General features: G+C 42.7%; 1 protein-coding gene across 23 annotated transcripts in view; it reads right to left on the reverse strand.

The window, feature by feature from the left end:
• mbnl1 (muscleblind-like splicing regulator 1) overlaps positions 1 to 25,230 on the reverse strand; it is a 48,829-nt gene that overhangs the window by 20,370 nt on the left and 3,229 nt on the right. For 2 of the 23 annotated variants that reach the window (XR_014699101.1, XM_084546021.1), the window contains exons 1-2: positions 13,358 to 17,550; positions 5,205 to 6,227 (exon numbers count right to left, since the gene is read on the reverse strand). Coding sequence is in view for 21 of the 23 variants with exons in the window: in XM_084546021.1 (XP_084402147.1) it covers positions 5,205 to 5,378 (174 nt within the window). In the remaining 2 variants the exon portion in view is untranslated. Of the gene's footprint in view, positions 1 to 5,204; positions 6,228 to 6,613; positions 6,726 to 12,430; positions 12,717 to 13,357; positions 17,557 to 17,613; positions 17,921 to 19,509; positions 19,748 to 20,021; positions 20,131 to 25,230 lie in introns of those variants that run through there. The other 21 variants (XM_084546024.1, XM_084546023.1, XM_084546028.1 and 18 more) reach the window with 18 other exon arrangements.

Below are 25,230 nucleotides of genomic sequence, written 5' to 3' on the forward strand. Positions count from 1 at the left end.
TAGACAACATCCACGCAGGAGGTCAGATCTGTTTATGTCAAACTGTGTGGATAACTCAACACGGCAGATCAGCTCCTCTCACAGCCATTTTTATTGTGTGTTAATACGTGTCCTGCCAGACCCAAATGCATTTTTAAAACAAGTTTAAACTAGCACAACAGTGCCAAGAAAATTAAAAACTAAACACAAATCAAACCGCTGCTCTAGTTTTTTTTTCCTGTTCAACGCAGGCCAAAGACACGACGGCTGCTGCCTGCACGTGCCCACATACGCTGCGTCTGCTACAACAGTGTGTGACAGGGGCGTCAAATACGCATTAGCCTCCTGAACCTACAATCATATTCTCGCACACAAAAAGTTCTCAAAGTGTTGATTTTACTGCACGGGGAACAGCTGCATAATTTGTTTGAAATCGTAAAAACACCGTCGGCTAGCAACGTGGCTAATATTTACCCGACGTGTCAGTCTGGCCGGCCATCATTCAGTTTATGAGTTTTATTTGACCGTGGCATCTACCCACTGAATATAAGCATGCTGTCAAAACATGGCCACCAGAATGAGGAGACAGACAGACTGATAGAGACACAGAGATACAGTCCAGGCTTTAAGTCTTTGGACAGACACACATGGTTTTGTTCATCAGGTTCTGTGCTTCATCATTTTCATAAATAGAACAATGGACACTATATTAAAAGACTCAAGTTTTGACTACGTTTACATAAAATGTGAAAGAACTGTGTGGCCCTGTTTAACACACTGTTGCCAAAGTTTAGCAGTTAAAAAGTCACTGGACACATTCACAGATTTTTAATATTTTGTGGAAAATCCTTTTCAGCCTTCTTGAAGTCTCTGCATCATCCACGGCGATGCTCCTCCGGCCCTTCGCTGCCGCCATCTTCAGCTTTTGTTTGTTTTGGATTCAGCATGTGGACTGAGATCAGGTGATGGTGGTGCTTTGGGTCATGAGCTATTCCTTTAGTCACAACACTTTCCTCTTTCTGCGTCAACTTTTTGAAACAGCTTCATTTAATCAGCCTGTCTCTTGGACTTCACTCGTTTTTTGTTTTGCTAGATTTTGCAACCCTGCCTTCCAGTTGTTCATGGGGGCTAATTCTGAATCTTCTCTTGGAAATTGAAAAGTAAACATGAATACCTACATCCCACTGAACCTTCTTGACTCACCGTGCAGCGATGCTGTTTTTTTTTTTCCACCATGCAAATTATGTAGTATGCTCTGTGTCCACCAGCTTGATTTCCATTTTCTAGTTTTCCTGTTTGCCTCTGCTTTTTTTTTTTTTTTAATCTCATACCCAGTCTGGCAGACCAATTAACTTCGATACCTCTCCGATAGATTTTGTGCTTTTTGAGCTTCATTATTATTTTATTCACTTCACTGTTCACCTCTTAAATACTGCTACCGACAAACAAATTCGCCTGAATCTACGTGGCAACTTCTGTTACACAGTTCTTTTTACACTTCTCAAATAAAGGCTGATGAATGGCATTTTAATGTAGAATCCATTTCCATCCATTTTATTTTACGTTTATCTTGCTGTAGCACAGAGTCTGGAGAAGAGAACATCTGTCACTGTCCACATACATGTTGTCTAGGCTGTAATTAAAGGGTGTTTATTCACCTTCTGCTCTTTCAGAAAAAAAAAGCGGGCTCAGTAACACAAATAAACCGCTATAATACTCAGGTATGCACTCATATTTGGTCTTTTTTTTTTTCCTCAGAACTCCGACGTGATGACAGTGGGTGTGTCAAGTTGGCAGGTAGACAAAGCACTAAAGTTTATGCCGCGCAAAAGTGTGTATGTTTAAACGGTTCCTTGTGGTTTATTGCTTATTCTTTTGTGACAGGAAGGCAGTGCTGGGGGTAAAGACAGTAGAGTGGATTTCCCTACACCTCTTACTCGTGCCATATGGGTTTATGTGGTAAATATGTGTGTATGTGTGTGTATATGTCCGGGGGGGGGGGGGGGGGGTTACCAGGGCCTAATGTGAATCATTCTGTACGGGGATGGGTGTGGTCTGAAGTAAATGAGGCAAAAACCAGAGTGAGCGGGAACTCAAGTAGAAGGAGCTACTGACAAAACTGAAAACAAGCAACAACAAGTTCATTTACTGGGAAGAGTAGCCCACGTTATTTCACACTCATTCAAGTATAAACTACTGAGGCATCTCTGAGCTATTATACTCCAGTCATATTAGGAATGCTTTAATGTAGCAAGTACAGAACTCAAGTGATTGCAGCTACTGAAGGTCAAAAGCAGGTTACTCCACTTCCTTGACTACCGTGTGTGTTTTCAAGTACGTTTAAAAACCGTCTACTGCATCACACTTTTTGCACTCGTCTCATCAGTTAATCTGCGGCCCGTATTAGCTTTAGATGTAAACGTGTCGTTTATACAGCTCCCAAATCAGCGTATCACACCTACCCTATCTGCTCGGCAGTTAATCATTAACGGACAAAGTTACAAAGCTGACTTTAAATCAGGGAGTCCAGGCTACCATTATCCTTCTCCAAATATTTACCCTGCTTCAACATAGCTGAGCTGTCTGTGCTGCACCAACCAGATAGACAGGCAACAGAAAAAGGGACTGCACACTGGGGTTAAGTCCAAGTCTAAGGCCAGCGAACACCCACACATGCACGTATACTGTTCGTGCATGGAAACATTCACACACAACCGCAAGTTAGTTTTAATTCAGTGGCCTAAATGATTTGATTGATTGTCTTGCTTGAGGGTACATCTGATTAGTGTCGTGAACATCTTCCCATGAAAAACTGAGATACAGTTCCTCTTGCTATTTTTGGTACAAATATATTCCCTGCTCTAAATCCCTCTCTGCATTGACTCCACATTTGTGGTTCAATGCACACGTGTTTTTGTTTTTCGTGTTAAAATATGGGATTGTGAGTGTATGCGCATATGTGTGTTTTCTGTGTGTGTGTGTGTGTATGCCAAAGTGCAAAAAAAGGAGGCCAAAAAGAGAGACAGAGAGAGATAGAGCGAGAGACTGGCTGTTGGGGAAATGACTGGGTTTGGGTGTGACCTGCTCAGCTATGCACTGGTGATCATGTGAGACCTGTTCTAATTATATACTTCTCAAGAAGAAGGTCGATCCTCTCTCATGGGCAGTGTGTGTGTGTGCACATGTGTCCAATTGGGTGCAACTCAGTGTGTGTAGGTAGACGAGTAATAAGGAGCGATACGGCTTCACGTAACCCATCGGAGAATTTGTCCTATTTCAACCACTCAGTCAAGTGAAGTAGGACAAGTGATTATTCCGTGAATGTGTTTGCGGGTCTATGTAACAGGAAAGCCTTAGCATTGTGGTGTATCTGTGTCTTTATATATATATATATATACGTTAAACGAGGTTCATTTAGTTTATCCTTTCATATAGCCGTCTGATTTCCTCTGTACTCTTTTGCGCTCCCCTGCTGTTTCCACTGTGGGTTTTAGAGACCTGCTCTGTTTTTCATTACCAGTGGAAAAAAAATGGGGCGAGCAGTTAAAAAAAGGATCACCCATCTCCATTAACACACAAGTCCTAGTGGAAAATGAGTCCAAACTACTAAAATAGCCCCCCTGGGTCCTTCAAAAAGCCACTATGTATCTGCCAGCTACATCTTTTTAGTGGTGACCTTTACCTCATTGTGAATGACAATTTAAACACATGTTCACGCGTCTGTAGATAAAAGCTCCGCTGCTCTGTCAGTGAAAGTCGACACGAGGTAACAGTGCGGCGTATAGTATTGATGCATTTAGGAGAACAGTGTGTTATTATTATTATTTTTTTATGGCAGTTATATTACTGCAGAAAGATTCCAGTTTCTTACAACATGGGTACTATTTTTGTACTGGCCACCATTTATATTGGTTATTAAAATGTTTCACTCCCTCTATTAATTTCTGAGATCTTGGAACAGCCACATGGGGAAATGAATCAGTGGTTTGGTGGTGGTGCTCTGTCAGTAAAGTTGCATCTGTTCCCAGACTTTTCAGTTAAATAGGGAGATTTCTAGAGTACAGAGGGAATGGTGGCCAAATTTATAAGAATTGGACTCGAGATGTAATTTATAAGAGTTCTTATTTAATTTAGATGGTCATTTTTGACGCTCACATGTGCACAGACACACAGGCGTTAGCACATTGAAAGGAAACTTGGGAAGAATTCAGGTTGTGCCTGACAATGTTCCTCTGTCCACATCTGGCTGTAAATGCTGTTCTCCGAGTTGGCTTACACTGTCCTCATCTTAACCCTGCTCTGCTCACACACAGTCAGTAACCACGAGTCACTAATGTCTGCAGGGGCAAAATACAAACAGAAGTAAAAACACACACAGCCCAACCTTTGTGTGTGTGTGTGTGTGTGTGTGTGTGTGTCAATGCTGGAAACTTGGGTTGAGGTCCGCCCATCCCTAGAGATCGTGTGCTCCGATAAAAAGAGGCGATTGTGAAAGAGAAAGAATGAGAAGGAAAAATAGGTGTTGCTGCTGCCTAAAAATGGAAAATTACTGCATGCAGTGCCCCAAATCGGCTCCAAAACACAGACGCACATATAGACACACACACACAACCCCCCTCTAGCTGGCCTTAGGCCTCCGCAGAGGAAGTGGTTTGAGTGAGTGAGAGCTACATGATGACGCTATCGCCTCACTTTTCTAACTGTTGAGACGTGTTGCGCTGAGGGCACGCACAGAAGTTTGCACATGTGACAGCTTATTCGTGTGCATTTCTCTCTTCAAAGTTTGGCACACGGCAGCATTATCACTTCCAGACGGCCTGTACTGCTGTAGTAAATCCATGCAACTGTGTTTACGTTCAGTGTAATTAGTCGGAAATACAGCTGACTCTTAAATAACATCTATTCATACTGAGTGCAGTAAACACTAGTCAGAACACTTCAGCTTGTCCTAAATTGCCCCAGCCTCACTTCCTGGATCAAAAAAGCTTTACTCCCCCTTTTGTGCCCTTGATCACATGTTCTAATCACCTGACCAGAAATAGGTGGGACTAAGGAGAGCACATGCTGTGGCCAGATGGTGCACTCTAGCATGCTATTTCCAGTTTCCAACTCCATATATTCTCTTCAGCTGGCTGTCAGACTGAATGTACTCAGTCTCTTATTTGTGGCCTATCTCCCTGTCTGGCCTCCAGACCTCCTGCTCAGAACCACTTCTCCTTTCTTACCTTAAGAGAGTCGAAGCAAGCGATGACCCGTCCATTGTCCACCTGGCAGCTCTTGGCCGGATGAGCGAACTTGCACTCCTGGTCGGAGCGCGAGCACGTGCCCCTCTGGAACTCCCTACAAACTTCCAGTGTCAGCCACTTTGTGTCGCGCATATGTGCCATGTTCATCGCCATGGCAACACGCTGGCAAAAAGTATTTCCCGAGGAGAGATCTGTTCAAGCGTGAATAAAGTACCTCTAGTGTTTTAATCCACAACTTTAAGGTCTTTTTTAGTTTTTTTGTTTGTTTCTTGGTGCAGTTACTGATACTTGTCCGTGAAGTTGAAATGAAGCATTCAAAAATAAAAGTTCCTATTGATTGAGAGAGCTCCTTTTCCAAAGTGAAATGTTGCAGGACAACGTTTTGCTGCGGATGTTAATAGATCATTTTACAGATCAAACAAAAGCTGACAAAGCGATTATATCCAGGACACTACTTAGCTTAACAATTAAATTGCCTTTTCTCTCTGACTGCTTATTGCTTTCTGAACGGTCTCATCCACAACATTCCCGAGTTAAGGTAGCAAAGAAACAGACCAAAGTGTGAGCCCTCCGTTTAGGTGCAGTGAAGCAGGCAACACAGGTGAAAGTCTGGGTGTAGTCTGCAACAGGGAGGCTAAGGACACTGAGGACTGAGTGGAGGCTTATAGGGTCAAAGGCGAGGGTGAAAGGCAAGGTGGGTGAGATGCTGTGTGGGCCTGTTGGTGTGTTGGGCTGATGTGGTAAGGCTGATCAGCTGGTGGAGAGCGGTTGGCAGCAGGGCCGTCTGGTGAGAAGAGCTGAGGCTGGAGCCCGGCTGCGTGGAGTGGCTGGTGGTGGTAGCGGATGGACGTCTGGGCCGGAGCGTAGGCTGCAAGGAGAGTGTGGTTGCTGTCCTTGTACTCGAGTTACTGTGGCAGCAAGCGAGCGAGGCGGGGGGGAGGGTGGAGCTTCAGCTGTAGAAGCAGGTCAAAGCTGCAGCAGACATCAGGGAAGGCACTTCCTCTAAGGGGGGAGAGAGAGATAAAAGGGAGAGAAAGACAGAAAGATCAGTCTCGTGATACACATCAAAAAAAGCTATCATGTTTATTTTCTCTCTCGTTTATCTTTCGTTTCTCGTCTGCAACGTGTTCTAAAGTCAAACCACTGCTAGTCTATGCAGCTGTGGGAATGAAGAATGTGCAAAAATGTCAGAAATGCAGGGGTGACAGCTAAAACAAATAAAACTTTCACCCGCCCTGTGCTCTAAACACACATAGTGAACACACACACACACACACGGTCATCACGCCACACACAGACACACGCAGAAATGCACAAAGCAGCCATTCACAACTTTCCACCTCTTCTGGTCGACGCAGGGAAATCAGATCAAGTTCTGTATCACTTACAGTCCAGTCAAGCAAAGTCGGCCATTAGAAAAATGTGTTTAGAGGTGAAAGAAAGGAAGAGTGAAAGCAAGGGGGAAGTTGAGGCAGGGCAAGAGGGAGAAGAGGTTAGTCATTTCCTTTCTTGCGAAGCCTTGTGAGAGTTGGGACCAATGAGAGCTAGCAGGGTTGCAGCAACATTCTGGGCCGAACGCCAGGTGAGAGCAGTGGGAGGAGCAAACAGGAGGCTGACCTGCCCGCTGCTGGAGAAAGACAACGAGACACATTCTGAACTAATCACTCTGATCACTCTTTCCATGACCGCCTGTTTTCTCATAAACAGACGATAAATTTATTTGTGAAACAGCAATAAATGAGGGGTTCCAGATAACATAATACGCAATAAACTATTTCTAAATATAAAATATCAGCTACATCACAACCATCTCTCACAGATGTCAACTTGCCTGCTATGATAGTATCGTGTTTATTATTTCACAATTCACAAATTTTCCTACAGATATTGTAATGTTGTCAATGGGTTCTATTTTTGGTGATCCCATTGTGCGGTTTTTGCTGGGGGCACTTGCACGATTGGGCGCCCAGGGGGCCATTCTGCTCTTATCGCACATGCAGAGTCAGTCACCACACCCTGTGAGGAGAAATCGCTTTTCCCAGAAAACCAAGTGCACCTTCAGCAGTGCTACGAACCACTGCTAGCCTCACAGCACTGCAACACACTATATCAGAGCCCTGCAGCAGCGCCGGCCAAGTCATGATGACCCAGCAACATGAATATACAGTATGTTGAGGGTGAAAGAGAGTGTGACGGAGAAAACTGCTTACTTTCACCTTGGATGACCCGTGTGATAGCAAAAGTAGCATTACCGCTAGAAATGACCTTTGGAGTGCAAGCATGATCATAAACGCCCTGCCCTACTGTACACATACACAGGCACAAGCACAAACACAAAAATGACCTTCCATATCACACTGTACAGATTAAAATGAAATTAACTTACCAATACGCCTCATTGCTAAATATTTTCAAATAACAGATTCAAACTTTTTATTAAATGGCACTATTTTTTTAAAGAGAGGCAGTGATGTTTCTTGTCAGTTTAATAGCCCTTTCCTGCCAAAAAAACATTTTTTGACTAAGAGCGATTGGAGTAAATGTCCTGTGTTGGAATGAAACTCTTCCAACATACACCATGCTGTTTCTTTTTTTGTTTATACGACTAAAGGCATGTTTCCCTTCCCATGAACTCTATTTAGATGAAATCATTCCTCACGTCATCTTCACTGCTGTGAAAATGTCATGTCAGCGAAGGCTAATCTTTATGGGTAATCCTACGTGTCCTACGACCCTGTTTTTAATATCATATAAAGTCGATGTTGCATTTATTTATTGCTAAAATGACGGGGCTGATGGCAACACAGCTTTTATTACGCAAATATAGTTTGCAGAGTTCAAGTGAGCGCTGCTGGACAATGAGGTGAAATAGAGACATCTATTTCAATATTTTTTTGTATAACTTAAGGTGCCAGGAACTGTCTTCAGTCCAATCAGAGAATGTGATGACTTGATGCATGAAAAGCTAACGTCCCCCGAGTTCTGTTTGCCTGACTAATCATTTTGTACGGTTTCTATTAGAATCAGACGAGCACATATCTGTGAGTTAGAAACAATGCAGTTTGGTGTAAGATGTGCCAGAGTGATGAGAGCTCATTACGATCCATCATGTCTGGGCATGGGCATCCTTCTCCTATCGATTTCTTCATCTCTATGGTTGTTCTTGCTTGTATGCCACTCCCTCTCTCTAATTTCACTTTAACTGTTAGTGCTCTTCGTCTCCCGAGCATCCATTTCAAACAAATTACTGTTTAATATTATGTTCTTCTCTGCTCGTCACGCACGATTTATACCATTTTGAGAGGTGGACCTTTCACTTCTTGGATCTTCCTATTCTTTCAACCACCTCAACTCTCAGCATCTATGTCTCTTTGTGCCCTCAGTGTGACTGTCTGGCCTACGTTCTCTTAAAGCATCCTCAGCAGCACTCCCTCAGACTCCAAGGTCTTGCAAGCTGGTGCAAGGTCAACCACAGTGGAGGAAGGCAAGATGGCGAGAGAGAGCGCAAGCGAGAGACAGTGTGTGCTTCCTTACCACGCTTTCAGGACACGTGGTAGAAATGGGGCTGCAAGAAGAGGAAGTATCTCTTCCATATCAGCACATCACCAACAGCTCATGGTCATGTGACACCAGCATATGCCTTAACAGCACAAACGGTTTCTGACATGAATTACAAGTCCGCGCGTCTTTTGCTTTCTCTTGGTAATGAGCCACAAAACAAATCTGTTCTCAGCGAAACAAAGGCCCCTGTCAAAATCCACCCTACACCGAAGCCACTATTACGCATAAATCCTGCCACTGATGTGCCTGTTGGATTTTGATGAATGGTGCACACACATTATGAGGTTTTCTGTTGTGTTATGAAAACATGCCTCAACTGACTGAAAAGTTGAAGGAATCAAAGAAACATGCTAATCTGGGCTGGTGCTGACGATCTCATTGTGAGAACTGCCATAGACCAGGAGAACAAGAACGAGGGTGTGGTTCACAGTTATGATAAGACTTTTTGAAAAATGACTGAGTGCCACATTACTAGCCTAGATTAGCGCAGCTTGACAGACACTATGGGTCATGAAACAACGCTCGTAGCTGTAGCATATTGAACCACCTGCTTCTGGCTAGCTAACGAAACAAACCATACCTTCTAGCCCGAGCTGCTATTTTGAGCTTTGACTGCAGAGGAAGAGGCGTTCGATTCTTTTGCTATTCTGCTGTTCAGTTAAGGGAGTGGTTTCAGCATTTTGACAGAGGTGGAGTCAGGGTGACAGTGTGCTGATACAGGTCAACCCAGTAGACAGTGCTGGAGGAAATGCAACACCTCTGGCCTCGCTGCTGCCGCTGCTGCTCCATGTGCTCAGAATATAGCATGTCAATACTGCCCTCACTGACCTTAGTGTTGCACACAAGTGCTTATCTGGACACGTGTGTATGTTCTTTTCGCTGTCTCTTGATTTTTTTCCGCATCAGTACACACATAAGAGAGACTGAGTGCCGCAGCTCTATCCATACATCTCTTCTATACACACTATATACATTATGGGATGGGACTGAGAGATTGCACTCAGTGAGATTTTTGTACAATTTGTTTAACATAAAATGAAATCATGATGACACTGTTAATATCATATTTGAGCAGAATTTTTTTTTGAACTGACGTTACTGATCAAAAATAGTTCACATGCCATTCTCCACAAAGCTCTGCAAAAATATGATCATACTTATTTTTGTTTTCGTCTTCCTTGTTGCCATCGAACGATCATCTCCTCTCCACTATTAGTGTTACTGAGCCGTTCGTCATCAGATTGACAAAAATCATTCTGAAAGTGAGTCTTGGGCTAGGAACACAAGACAAACAATGCCCATTGATTCCCCTCGGAGCAAACCTCTGGCGACAAAGAATTCTCTTGTTGAGCATACATGGACGGAGCTATGCTCAGACTGACAGCACACACAAACACAAACCTGTGCAAACACACAAACCTCTGTCTGTCCTAACGCTAAGTATTCTTAGGCCGTTGTGAATATCTGACTGTGTGCAACACTGCGTCTTTATGTACGCGTGTGTGTAAGGATGTGGTGAAATCAGCGGACAGTGAGTGAGGATAATAGCTGTCCTTATGGTTTAATGAGTGGCTCTTTGGCTCACATTTATTAGGTCTATGTCACTGTGTTGAGGCAAAGGGGGATTTCTACCTATATGGATGGGAGAAATTACCAAAAATCATGAATAGCCTAAAGGAGCTAAGATAACAAATGAACAATTGATGAGTGTTAGAATAATGTGTCATGAGACCTCTAACTGAATATCTGAAGGAGAGGCATATTAGATGGGGGAATATCTCTTAGAGGAATGGTGTTAATCCCTCCAGTAGGGTTTGGAGAAGTGTAAAATCCAGGTCATACTGCCCTGAACTCTTCTGGCATAACATGGTGGACTAACTTTATTAATACACTATTTACATAGTTTTATTTCCCCTTTTTCAAATCTAAAAAAGCCCACACGTAGCACAAACTGTAAGTCACTCATTTCTTTTCAAGACAGCTTTGCATCTAATTGACATATTATTCATTCACATACTGTACGTACGGAAGACATTTTTCTCCACCAGGGCATGTAACCACACACTCCATGACCAGGTGCATGCAGGAAGGTGTACACAGTGCCTATCTGCATATTACATGCAAACATACAGCATACAACCAGTGACCAGCTTTAGCTTCTGTTCTAGTTATCTATAATTTTTATTTAGTCACTCTTTATCAAGGGAGGCAGCCGATGATATTGCATTTTTCATACCTGCATTCACTGACTTTTGTTGGGGCTCGCTTCTACTACACGGAGACAAACTGATACACAAACACTCGGTTCAGTCACAGAGACAGAAACGAAGGCTAGATAGCAAGATGCTAGCAAAAGACTGCGAGTGAGAGAATGAGACAGTGGAGCTGCAGCGTTTTGAATGTTACAGCTGTCTGTCGCTCCTTTAAAAACTGAGAGGTTTAAGACGTCAGGGCTGTGAGCAGGAGCTAATATAGTTGGGATGAAGAAAAGCAAAGACAAGCTTGACACGTGTACCTCTGGACAGAACAACGAAGAAATAACTAGACACTTATTACTGACTCCCCGAACAAGCAGCTTTGACATGATGCCTGCCCTGCATATTAGCACAGTTGTGTAGTTCAGATAAAGGTGGACAGCCTGAAAATGAATAAATGTTGAACAGAAAGGACAGAAACAGATACGTATCGTGTCATGTCAAAGACTCGTTCATTATTGTTGTAATAAGGAACTGTGCATCCGGCACAGTTTTTAAAGTCAATTCATATAAACTTAACCTAGAACTCTGGTAGGAGGTGTCTTGCTCGGCCAAATCTGTGTCAAACTGTTTCTCAGAAGGGTTGAAATGTGGTCACAACACCAGAGGAACATACAGAGAAGGCCCAATGTAATAAAGGCTTAACCTGTCAGTGCAGATTCAACCATGCTTATAATCCTGTCTGGAGGGCAGATTCTATGTCACAGGCAACACACATAATGTAAAAGCAGAGCAATTTACACCAGACCTCATACTTACACAAAAAGAGAGCAATGTCATCTTTGACATTCGTCCGCTGTAATCACACTGATAACAACAGCCTGTTCTTCAAGCTTCTGCTAGATAGAAGCTGACAGCCTACCTGCAGCCCTGACTACCATGGAGATTTTACAGAGTCTCCACAATGCAATCTGCCACACATCTGTCCGCGTTGCGCCTGACTGCATGTGTGCACATACTTGGGTGTGTGTGCTACTGTCTGAGCCACCATGGATCCCTCTAAGTCACAACAACAACATTCCTCATCATTGCTCCAACCACGGACACACCACCAAGAGGAAACCCAGAGAGGCGAGGGAGAGGAAGGCAGAGATGGTGAGGTGAGGGACAAAGAGAGGAGACGCTGGAGTCGAGGCTAGAGTTTAAATCTCCGAAGATCCACCCCGTTCTCATTTTTAACTGAATCGTTAACAGCTGTTATACAGTTTCACTTATATGGAAGAAGAAAGGCTTGTAAAAATAACTTAAGTTACCGTATTTGGGTCCGACAGATGTTATTATACAAATGAAAACACTTTCGGTCCATTTGGCATAATCTACACAGATAAGTTTAACCCGTAAAGTAAGAAAAACATTATCTAATAGCCTTAATAGTATGAGACGACTTACTTTTACTCCTGTATAAACTTCAACAAGTAAAATTCCTCCATTTACTGGCTTTCCTTCTCCCTCTATCTCTCTCTACTTTCCTTCTCTCTTCAACTTTCTTCCTCTTAGTTACTCCCCCTCTGTCAAACGCATGCAAACACTTACTTACTCAGACACACACACACACTAACGCACACACCCCCACAGACAGAGTCACCCTCTCACACACTCTCTCCTCCCGCGACCCGGGAATGCTTGGCAAGATTCTACTGTACTGAAATACTGCTCACCATATAAGGTAGCAGCAGCTTCACATGTCACACATAATTTACATACAAGTGGAGCAGGAGTTTGCCTTGCACCACTCGCACATGCTAGAAAGGCACACATACACATGCAAAACCATGCTTCTCCCCCCCCCCCCTTTAGGCTGACGCAGCAAGAGAAGGGAGACGTAACTGAGAAATTTGACCATCTTCCCTGGTTAACCAAGCCCCGCAGGATAACTCCCAACATGTCCGATGTTGAGTCAGACGGACGGAATGAAAGCTGAGTGGGCGATCTATTGATCCTCTCCACTGCTTCCCGGAACAATTGTGGCCCTCCAAACACACACCAGCAAATTTTCTTGCTAACTAGCGCTACCCTCAGGAAGAAGCTATTGTGTGACTGTCTGCTTCCAGCCAAGAATGTGTCTCGCTGTGTGTTTGTGTGTGAATGTGAGTGTGCCCATATCTATAAAAGAAGCCGTAACAAACAGAAGTTAGCCCTATGGCCCACACACTGAACAAACACACAGCAGACACTAAGGCAAACAATTCCCATATCTCTACCTATGCTCCATTGCACAGGCGCTTACTTTGGAAAGTAAAGACAGCAGCAGACACGGGAGGAAAGATCTAGATAAACCAATGAGACAGGGAGGAGGGTTATGAACCAAGCTCTTACCTCTCACATTGCTCTCCAGTTTGTGTGTGTGTGTGTGCTTCCGCGTCTCGATTGGCTCTGTATGCTTGTGCGTGTATTCAGACAGGCCGCGACAGCAGACCCCCAGGCACCGGCTGGACCATTCTCAGGCAGGCAGGCAGCAGAACACAGCAAGGCAGAGCGACTGGCAGAAGAGAGGCAAGCGAGTGAGCGAGAGAATCAGCAGCGAATGAGTAAAGGAGCTGTGCGGAGCCGAGCACCAGAGTGAGAGAGAGAGAGAGAGAGAGAGAGAGAGATAGGGAAAGCAAGAGAGAGAGGAGGAGTGTTTGCCTGTGTGATTGTGTGTGTGTGTGCGCGTTGCAGCGTTGGCGCTAGTGTCTCCCCTCCCCTGCCTCTTCAAGTAGCTGAGCTGGGTTGTGCAGAGCTGTGCTAAGACAGGCTGGGCTGTGTCTTTACTGACTCCCCAGCCTCTGGATCGGCTGTCTGCTGCAGGAAAGTGGTGCTCGCTGGGCGGCAGTAGCAACAGCTGTGGAGGAGGAGGACGAGGAGGAAGAAGAGTAGGAGGGAGCCCTGACTGCACTGGGCACACCGATCCTGCAGTTCCCTCTCCCTCCCACTCTTCCTCAAAATCTGGCCACACCCCCCCCCCTAAAACAACACCAGGAAGTGCTGGCTCAGTTACAGCAGCACTGCCCTTGCCTATCCAGAGAGGCTGAGGAAGGAGAGAGGAAATAGGCAGGAAGCAAAGAGTGGGAAAACATGGCAAGAAAAAAGGACATTAGTAACAAGATAAACATACAAGAAAGGAAAGACCATGCACACTCAGGAAAGGCATCAAAAGTGAAAGCCTTGTTATGTTAAAAAAGGAAAGAGTGAGACAGAAACAAGGGACTTATTGAGTTAAGGATGAATAAGGAGAAAATGGCAGTTGGAAAAATACAGGAATAGATTAAGGGGTGTGGAAGAAATTGCTATGGAAAGGCTTACTGGGAGTTTGCGACAGATTAGGTCTGGCCTCTGTACGGATCCCCCCTCTTTCTCTCATACCGTTTTCTGCTGTGGCATGCAACCCTCAGCTCTGCCTCACACTAGCTCTTTCCCACATTATAAATTACACACTAAACTGCACTAAATCAAACTGTGTACTACCTTAATAAGTGGTCATACATCCAGAGTAACATATCACATGTATATACTCTGGAAATTACTGCTGCTAAAACAAATACAGACTAGACTGTTGTTTGCAAGACGGCAACAAATTATAAAAGGGCAAACTGAGAGAAAACACTGAGGCAGCTGCAGCTACCAGCTCTCCTGTATTGTTGTTGACACAAAGCTTCTGCTGCCACAACCCTTGCATCCAGGGGAAAGCCAGAGAGACTAAAGGATCCTCCAAGAATTTGATTTGGACCTGATGCTGTAATATCCGGTAGCTATGAAGACAGTGGCCTTGGCATCTGCAGGAGTCTTTACAGATTTCGCTCTGTGTACTGAAGCCAAGTTTTGTGAGCGATTTGTGATCAAAGAGAAATTACATTTCTAATGCTCCCATTTGAAATACGGAAAAGTAAATTTTATATAAATACTGAATACTGAGAAAAGGAAGATCACACACATTTCCGTATTCATAGGGAGATGTGAGATCACATTCTTTCTTTGGTGTGTTTGCTCATACATACAATGTAAAACACTGCAAAAATAGTGCTTTTCCGATGCAAAACAGTCACGCCTCAGCTATCTCTCTGTTCCACTCCTTTCCTATCTCTCTGGACCAGTTTCTACTGCTGCACGGCTCCGTTTAACACAACGCTGGTGATAAGTCATCTCTAATTTACACTTCAGCCCCTTAAACCCTAGGTGACAATCTGCGGTTGAGCCTCGGCAGCAGTGCTAACCCTTTACCTAGCCCATTTCCTGGTGCAATGAGTCTGTGCTCCCAGAGAGCAAAATGCTGCATACCTCAGACAAAAGAAACGTGTCAAAAGACTCAATGAAATTCTGATACACAGTGGTGTTATTGGGTACAACGGCAATGATGCCATGATCTATTTCTAGCCATCATTCATTAGCGATGGAAGGAACTGTTTCCAACCATGGAAACAGAGAACACGTACAGGATGTTTTTTAGATCAGCAGAGCAATCTGTTTGAAGGCAAATGCAGCTTTCATTGACATATAACAAAGAAACATGGTTGACGGATGTCGTTCTGGCTCAACAGGAGACATATTAGCAGCGCCTCCAAAGATCTTTGGCTCTCTGTGAAACTCAGACACTGACGTGGAATTTCCCCTCTTCTACTGCAGCTGAGTCTATGCCAGTGCTTCTGTTCCTTTCTGCCTCTGCATCTTTCTTTTACTCTTCTGCCCTTTTACTAAATTCCCAGTCATGATTTTTCTTTATGCTTTCTACAAAACGTATCTATGTTTTCATCACTTTCTTTCACATTTGACTACATCATTTTTCCCTCTAAACTCCCCCTTGAAGGCTCCATAACCACTTGTTGATTTGTCATAACCTCACAGAATCATGTTCCTCTCTTCCATCATTCAGGCATTCAGTCATTCAGTTCAACAAGTAATACTTTTTCATTTTGAAATAATTTGTCCTGATATATAACTGGGGCCTACTTCTATTTTTTCATATTTCTTTATCTACAAAATCAACTGTTTCAACTTCCTTGTTAAAACAACTTCCTTGTATCTCACACATAGGACGATGGTGTGATTGTTGTTCTTTCTAATAGATCAGTGAGGCTGCAGAGCTGTTAAAGGATGAGCAAAGAGCAACAGGAATAAACATACTGAGGTTGAGCAAACTCACACTCACACACACACACACTAATGGTAACCAACCGAAAACAGGAAGAGGCGTGTGTGAATGTGGTGCACATAAAGGGGAATTCCACCATTTTAACACACCGAGATCAGTGAACTGGTCATGAGGAGTACTACTCAGTCAGTAAAAAACGTTGTATTATATTTGTGGGTCTGGAGGGACCTGTGCCGAGTCTGAGAAAATAACGTAAATGACACCATCAAGCGTCATGGGAAGTGATTCACATAAATTTTGATTCTTCTTTTTTTATTATCTGTCTGTGGCAAGTCATCCACATTTGTAAAAGTGAAGAAGGAGAGAGTGAAAGAGTAGGGAAGAGAACTCTGGCACTTCCACCAAACTTCTGGACCAATACTGTGAATCCGAATGTAACGCAATCTATCATATGTAACCCCTCTGTCTCTGTCAATTCCGTAAGTCCAAACTGTTCACATTTTATTTTCCCTCCCTCCTCCCTGATGAACACAACTTTCCACCTTAAGCTTCCCTATCATCTCAACGCTCTGCTATTTCGCAGCTCTCTGTAAATGACACTGGCTGGCCTATGTGAACTCTCACTCCTCTGAGGAAATGTCCCTGAGCTTTCGAGTGCCAAACTCTGACGGCTCATCTATCACTAAGTCCCCAAATACACATTACACTCACATTACACACCATCACAGCAACAACTGCAACAGTATGAAGTCTTGGAGGAAGGCAAACCACAGGGATCTGTATTCAGCATTAGCCATTTCACTTTAGTTTGAATTATGTGCTGCAGAATGACAAAGCAAAATACTGCTTTGAGGTCATTGCTACACTCAAAACAGCTTAACTGGAAAACGAACACTCTTCTTCTTGAGCAAACGTGCAGTTACTTTTCAGTGCTTCAAAGCATACTTTGTGGCTTTCTCTTAACTTCTTTCCATTTTGACACAGTGGGGGGAAGCAGGTGCAATCCAAGCTGTCAAGTTTGAAATACAGAGAGAGGAAATAGCTCTTGTCCCCATCTGACACAGCTGTGTGCATACGTGTGCTTGTATGCACTATTCAAGCTTATCTTGGAGATAAAAATGAAAACCAATGGAAACACCCTTCACAAAGAGGCCTTTCATTTCAGCTTTCATCGGTTTTTATGTCTAAATGTAGCTTGCAGATATACGGCTGCATATGTTACATGAACCCTCCTTACATTTAAACTGTCATATAAACTTCACACTGGAGGGGAAATTGAGTCACATTTGCGCAAACAGTAAAATACCACACATGTTAGCTTTAGCATAGGGGATGTCCTTTTTTGTAAAACACAAGTGAAAGTAAGCACACCGGGCTTGAGTTACAGCGCGTTAGATACAACAACAAAACAAATAAGGAACATTAAAGCAATAAATGCACATGGAGTAATTTTAAGCGACCTACAGACATTAATCCTACAGATAGGTCGTACAGACAGTGAGCTTACCTGTGTGTCTGTCTATCGCTGACGCGCCACTGGGACAGATGAAGCCACTTCAACACAGGTCACACTGATGCAATGCATTGTGGGATGGACTAACATCTTCATTTCTCTCTTCCTCTACTTCTCTTACTCTGCGCTCTCACACTCTCATAATAGCACCTTCTGCTTGGCAACGGCCATACCACAAATGTGGTCAGGTTCACAGCGAACCATCACTGCGCAACATCATGTCTCCATGACAACCACTCCATATCTCATTTGCATCTTCTGCTTGCATTATCTACTTATGCCAAATATGGTCGCCTTGTTATTTTCCCCGCCTCTCTCTGCATCTCCTTTTTTATAACTTCCTCTTTTCCTCCATTTGCACAACTGTGTGCACACACTTGGTGCATAATGCACGCTGTATGCGCACACAGACATGTGTGCATGTGTGTCCGTGAGTGCGTCCAAAGAGGAAGTGCCTGTGACATTAGAGTAGTTTGCTGCCTGACAGATAAGCAGTGAGACAGCTTGGTAAATCGGGAAGCGGGGAGTTGTAAATGCTGTCGTTGAGCGACTTAAAAAGAAAGGGGATTTGCAATTACCACCCACACACACAAAGCAGGTACATCACTGGACTTCACTTCACTTCAATTCTTCTTCCGTGAGGTTGGTACGAGCATTTGCCCCCCCCGCCTATTCCTCCCTGAAGGACTGTGTCTATCAAACTATCAGTGGAATGTCGAACCAGGCCTCTGGGGCCCACACACACAGCAACACTCAGCAGCACTCAGCACCTGTCTCTGACTGCCAGCACAGAGAAAGAGACGTGGTCAATCACACAGGACAGCACAGCGACGGGGAAAGAGCAGAGGAGTGTGGGAGGCAGACAACGAGCATTTTATCAGCAAAACGACACTACTGACCAGGCAGAATGATGTATACAACAGTAAAGTGTGTTTGGACCTATATTTTCATTCTAAAAGTAATAAGAGTAAGAATAACTCAGTCATGGCATATGCAAATAAGTTCCAAATAGTTTGCTGCCTTTGTCTCTTCCTAGTGTACCTGAACTTTTCAAATTCAAGGCCACATTCTCTGCATGCTGTTTTATGATGTGATAATATTGCTATTGCACAACATACTTGAAGTTAATAATGCAAGGGAACATTTATGAGAAGAGTAGTATATAGTGTGCTGCCATGAGAAATTTGACCGTCAAGAGACGGTTCTGGCTCCTTTTTTCTTATGCATAAAATAAAAATTAAATGATTATCATATTGAAATTGAACACAAATGCACAATTTAATTTAATTAATAGTTGAACCTAGTTTGCAGACTTTTGAGCCTGATTCATTCAGGAAGTGGTGTGCTGCCTTGAGGTTATGCTAAAACCAGTCAACAACTAGCTGAAGGTAAAGCTGAGAGTCTACAGATGTTTCACTTGTAGATAAAGCTTATATGACATGTGTCTCTTCTGTGGGGTCGGGATCATGTGGAGGATCAAGAACTCCAGTATATGGGGTTACAAAAATATCACAGGAATGAAAAAGATTCAATTAGGTTAATTTACTTATTATTTTTGCATGAAAAAATAACGGATGCTTTTACCTCTTCAGGCCTCAAGTCCTCAAAATCCCCATAAATAATCTACTTTAGCCTAACTGCTTATAACTAATATAACAGGTGTGCAACACTTCCATAAGGTAATATAGCAGAATAATGTGTTAAAATTAACACGCATAATGAACACACTGATTATTCACTGTACTATATTTTACCGTAAATCAATCAATAAGGATTTAGTGACGTGATTCCAAGCACACAAAACCACTAATTGATGTTTCCGTTACGTTTACTCAGACTGTTCTCCTCCTTAAACATTATATATTTATCATCTCTCCATCTCACACTTACCCAGGCTGTGTCAAGAGAAGCTCCGAGGAAGCATCCGTGGCCCTGAGCACCATGGAGCTAGCCTCCCCTCCTCTAGGCTCTGACTCGAGGGATTGGAAGTCAATGAAACCAGGCCTAATTTAGCCTCCACAGCTCTATGAGCTGCCAGGAATCAGAGTGAGACTCCTTCCCTTTTTAGGGCTCCCTGGACACTGCGGACTGCAAGTGGCACTGCTGCATTCCTAACTACACTAAGGAGCTGAAGAGAGAGAGGGGCGACAGTCATAATGTGTTGTACAGATGTGCCAATCTAATTATTGTCTAGGTCTAAAAGTCATAATTTAGCATTACATAATTAATCACACTGTGAGTACACCTAACCAGCCAGTCTGGACACTTTTATAACCATCTTATCTTTACACCACGTTTGTGGATTCGTAGACAGCTTGGTTTACTGTCCAGTATCACAACAGCTTGCAATAAAATCCCACCAGTAATTAGGTGAAAAGACTAATCAGATAGTCTTTACTTACTCTATCCATTCAGCCAGGACCTGTTACACGGTGCCTTTAATATCCCCAGCCTGCAATGAAACTAGATGCAGTCGGTCTAGAAGTGTATTTTTTCTCCATCGTGATTTGGCTGATTTTCATGTGACAGAGAAAGAGGGAGAAAAAAAAAAAAGAAGAGAGAGTCATTCAGTTTCAAATTAATGTGTGTGTCTTCTTACAAGCTGACCACAGTTAGGAGTAAAATGAGACGGGGGGTGGGAAGCAGCGCTGCAACTGTGTGCCCTCGTGAAAATGATAGGCACGTCACTGTTTATTAACCGTGGCAGCGTATGTATTCAAAATAAATGGATTAGATGAGGATTACTCACTGAGCCTCAACTCCCTACACATCCCAGTGTTTTCTACTAGTGATATGTCTACACACATACTACTGAAGAGAGTGATCACATAAGCCATGGTTTGGAATATACAATAGGATTATGGATGCTGGTGTGTTAAAGTATCTTCAGCTCCCACCACCTACTGTACAGGGACAAATAGCGTGTGCAGTAACCCCAGCGAAGCTCGATTCAAACTGACATAATCCCATTAGTCTATTGAGGGTCCCTGTCCGACCACCCTGCATAATGAGGATCTCCTGCAAGGCAGTTGCAATATCCATTGCTAACAGTTTTTATAAAGAGAATTCTGCATGCATTTAGTGCCATGGAGAATTCAATTAACCTCTCTTCATTGCATTAAAATATTTAATACTCGTTATTTCAGCTTCTCAGTTAGATAGTGACTGTAAATCAGCCTCTTTTCCAGTTATTCAGTGAATTGTTGAGACTTGTTTACCATGCCGCCGCCATATCTGATTTCAGCATTCTCACCACAAACAGTTCACTGGAAGTCCCTGCAGATATTAGAAATCATTTTACCATCTAACATTGTTTACGTGAAGGAACAGACCAGATACTGTCATCACTGCAACAGATAAGCAACTCAGATATGCCACGGAGCTGACATCAAGTAAAACGGGAAACTGACTTGTATTTAATTTGTCTCGTCATTACATTCTGATAACAGTCAACCAATAAATTGATTCAGTTCAGTTCAAGTCCTTTAGTTATACAGTGTCAATAACAACACAAATTGCCTGAAGATGCTTGACAGCACCTTGCCTGAAAGCCTTAGAGCAAGCACTAAGGCAACAGTGGCAAGGAAAAACTCCTTGAGCAGAACCCAGCTCATATAGGGGGACCCTTCTGCTTTACGCCATCCAGCTATTGACAGAAAAGAGAGAGAGCAGCAGGAGGAACAAGATAAACATACATCCGTCCTACATACCTACATACAATCTGACTAAAGAGTACAACTCCTCAGCTGTTTCATTTGTTTGACTTATACAAAATAAGAGCAGATAGTAACAGTTAGCCTTGTATAATGCCAAAGTGAACTACTTATTTGGGGTAAGTTATACCTATAAAGGCAAGTTTCAATACAAATTTATAGTCTATGCATACAGAAATACTATTTTGATGATGGAGTGTTGGTGCTTTAAAACAGTTATTCTCAACTGGTGAAAAGTGGGTCGCAGGCCTGTTTTCAAAAAGGGTGTTAAGAAAAAGAAAGGGTGCTAGTAGGTGGCAGGTGACACCCGCCATTTCACACCATAGAAGAAGATCTGCAATGCTTGTTTACATTATGCTAATTTAGCATGGCGAAATGCGGGTATGACGCAGATTATACGAGATATGGATTTTCTTAGATTGAGGAAGTGAGTGCTTAATTTTTTAATATTCTTAAAAGCGCAATGTTTTTCAGTACTTACAGAAGAAAAGTTAATTTGTATACTTGAATCCTTTTGAATTGCACTTTTTGTTTAATTTATTTCGTGTTTGTGGATAAAAACTGCTACTGAAGAAACTGAATTTTTTCGATAGTGCAGTGTTGGTTGTCATAGATTCAGTAAATGAGGATTCTCAGCTAAAGCTACAAAATTTGATTTTTTAAAAAAAATAAAAAATTATATTTCTCAGTAGTTGCACTTTTTTATGTCATGTATTTTGCATGAAAACACCAGCCGATTGATTGTCATGTCAGCCTTATGATTAATGCTTAAGGCTGAAGTTACTGAAGAGAAGAGTCTTGGTTTTAATTAAAATGCAGCTAATTAAGCGTAAAAGGGAATAGTTCCCTCTTGAGCATCGCCACTTGTTGGTTGTTTTGGTTCATCTCTACATTTTCTTTTGCGTGTTTTCATACTGTGATATTCTATTCTACTATCTCAGGTTCAAACTGCACAATCTTTTCATTCAATACATTTGAGAAGCTGAAAATTTTCTTTGATTTGGGGGGCACCTTGTCATTAAGGGGTGATGGTGGGTCGCGAAGCCAGACAAGTTGAGAATCACTGCTTTCTGTATGCTTCCTTCTATTTAATTCCGCCATAACTAAAGCACACTGCAGCCTTTAGGTTATAAGAGCTGACATTCATGCTATATCAATAAACTAAAGAATAATTTCATGATATTAACATTTAAATAAACAGGAATCCATATAAAAAATCTGAAACTGTCCTTTACCCATCCAGTTCAATATGAGTTTCCACAATAAGTAATCGTCCTGTGCAAAAAATGGGAACCTATGCTTAAACACACACAAATCCCTGACAATATTGGGGAACATCTAACATCAGTAATGAATCATTACACTGCCCAGTGTTGAGTAACAGTGCATCAGTGGGCTGAGGGTAAGTGCAGGGAAAAGTGTTCGACCACCAGACACAGCCCATGTCAAAAAGTGTTTTATACAGTACAAGACACTTAGTAACCTAGCAACCGATGAACTCAACATGGCACCTATTGTAAATCTAAAACTAGCTAAGCTAAGCACCAGACATAATTATATCTCTCCTCAGCCAATCACATGGGGCCCTGGGCCATAAATAACAGACTGCTCCCCTACAGAGCACCAGTCTGTGCCGAAAAGTCAACAAACACTTTCTCCAGTAGCGACTCTTGCTCGGTACTGGATTCGTCTGGCTCACATGAGGACAAACAGAAGGGGATAGAGGCAGAGGCCTAAAAGTTTTCAGAAAGAACGAGCTGGAGAGATAGAATAGAGAGGAAAAGAAAAACAAATGTAGCCTATGATTAGTGAGTCATAATGAAGGCTGTTGAATGGGACTGTGGCTATGAGCTATGTCATTAAAAGACTGTGCGAATGGCTGGAAAACCTTCAGGTCCCTATTTGAAGCACTGGCATGCTGGAAGCAAGGACACATAGCATTGGATTTAAAAGCTCCTCTCACATACCTTATTCAAAGTAACTGCAACATTTCACACATATTAAACTGATAATCTCAACAGAAGAAGGTCTCTTGTAGGCAGTACGCACTCCACTTTCAAGCCTTGTTACCGTGTGCGTGTATTTGTTAGCCAGCTACAGCAGCGCTCTGTGAAACCACTTAGTCTCTCTGGCCTTATATTTAGATTTTACGACCAATATTGGATTCTGATCCAAGATATTTTCACCAGGGTGATTTAAGATGTCACCTCGATGGGGCAACAAGTTACGACTGCAATTACAATCACATCACATCACATCACACCACGAAGCTCAAAGAGAACATTAGGGCATTTGTTCCTTCTGGGTGATGAGAGATGGGATTGGGAATGTGTCTGCCCACAAGACATTACTGACGTGTTATAAAGTAACAGAACACTTGTGTTAAAGTTCGTCTAACCTCTTAACGCCAGATCATCATTGTCACTGTGGTGTCAAGTCACGGCGACAAAATGGCTGAAAAGACACATAATGACCAAGCAGTTTCAGAAGGATCAGTTACTGACTCGTTTTTTAACTTAGTGCGAGGTCTCGCGAAACAAACCTTTTGAGGTATGTGATCTGATCAGTGAGAACTGCATCAACATATCACTTCACACATCACATATTTCCTGAGATATGTAAACATGACTGACAGAAGTACCGTAAGACTTGGCATGTATCACATAATAAAAGCAGATGTGCCCTACAGTCCTCTCGCCTCTCCTATGCTATTTGTTTTATGTAGCGCCTCTCTTTGATGGGGAAATAGCACTTTCTAGATTTCACTGTAACGTATCCAGTGAGTCATGACCTTTTCCCTGTTGGTGATATTTAAACATTACATAGACGCACATCCTGACTTAAATTACCTTAAAGGGGAACTACTTTTTTACAACCTGGACCTTATGTCTGGCATAAAATACAATTGTTTCCTCACTCATATAACTTTTGTGTAAATTGTAGTCGTTAGGGAGATTTTAGATTTGCGTATATCCATATAGTAATAACGCAACCTCTAAATAAGGCATTATCTGCTGTGAAACTCGTTCATTTTACCAATATTTTGTTATTGTACGCTAGTGCTATTCCCCTTCGAGTTACCTGTTGTCATCCTCCGGGGTCTGTAGATTGACCTACAGACCCCGGATGATGTCTTCTGACCTGGATGACCTGGATAACTACTGCTATGGTTCATCCACAACCTCAGAATTGGAAAAATATTCAGCCATGTTGCTAAAAAGTAGCAGTAGCAAATTACAGGTAAACAAGCCGACCGTCGCGGGTGCGCATGGCGCTCAGAGATGACATCATCCAGGTCAGAAGACATCACCCAGGGTCTGCAGGTCAATCTACAGACCCCGGATGATGATAACAGGTAACTCCGGACTCAACAGGGAATAGCACTAGTGTACGATAACAAAATATTGGTGAAATGAACGAGTTTCGCGGCGGATAATGCGTTATTTAGAGGCTGCGTTTTGGTGCCCCAGTCACTCTCACTACATGGACATACGCATATCTAAATATCTCTCGAACGAATAGAAATTACACAAAAGTTATATTGGTGAGTAAACGATCGTATTTTATGCCAGAAATAAGGTCCAGGTTTCAAAAAACAGTAGTTCCCCTTTAATACTGGCCTCATCCAGATATGTTATCTGTTGCTATGATGGTGCTTACTCTCTGGCTTCAGAACAACACTGCATACTTGCCATTTTTCAGATTTTATGCCACAGAAACTATGAAAATATAAAGCTCAGCATTGGTGTTTTTGCTCATAAGGTTTGACTGAAACTGCTGGTTAACCTAAATTAAAGGGTACTCAGGACTAGTACCCTAATATCTTTAAAACAAGACATTCTTCAATCACTGCATGCAAACCTGAAGGACAAATGTATTCCTTTAGAGGTGAGGAAAA

The sequence above is a fragment of the Chelon labrosus genome (genome assembly GCF_963514085.1).
Source record: "Chelon labrosus genome assembly, chromosome: 6".
NCBI lineage: Eukaryota > Metazoa > Chordata > Actinopteri > Mugiliformes > Mugilidae > Chelon > Chelon labrosus.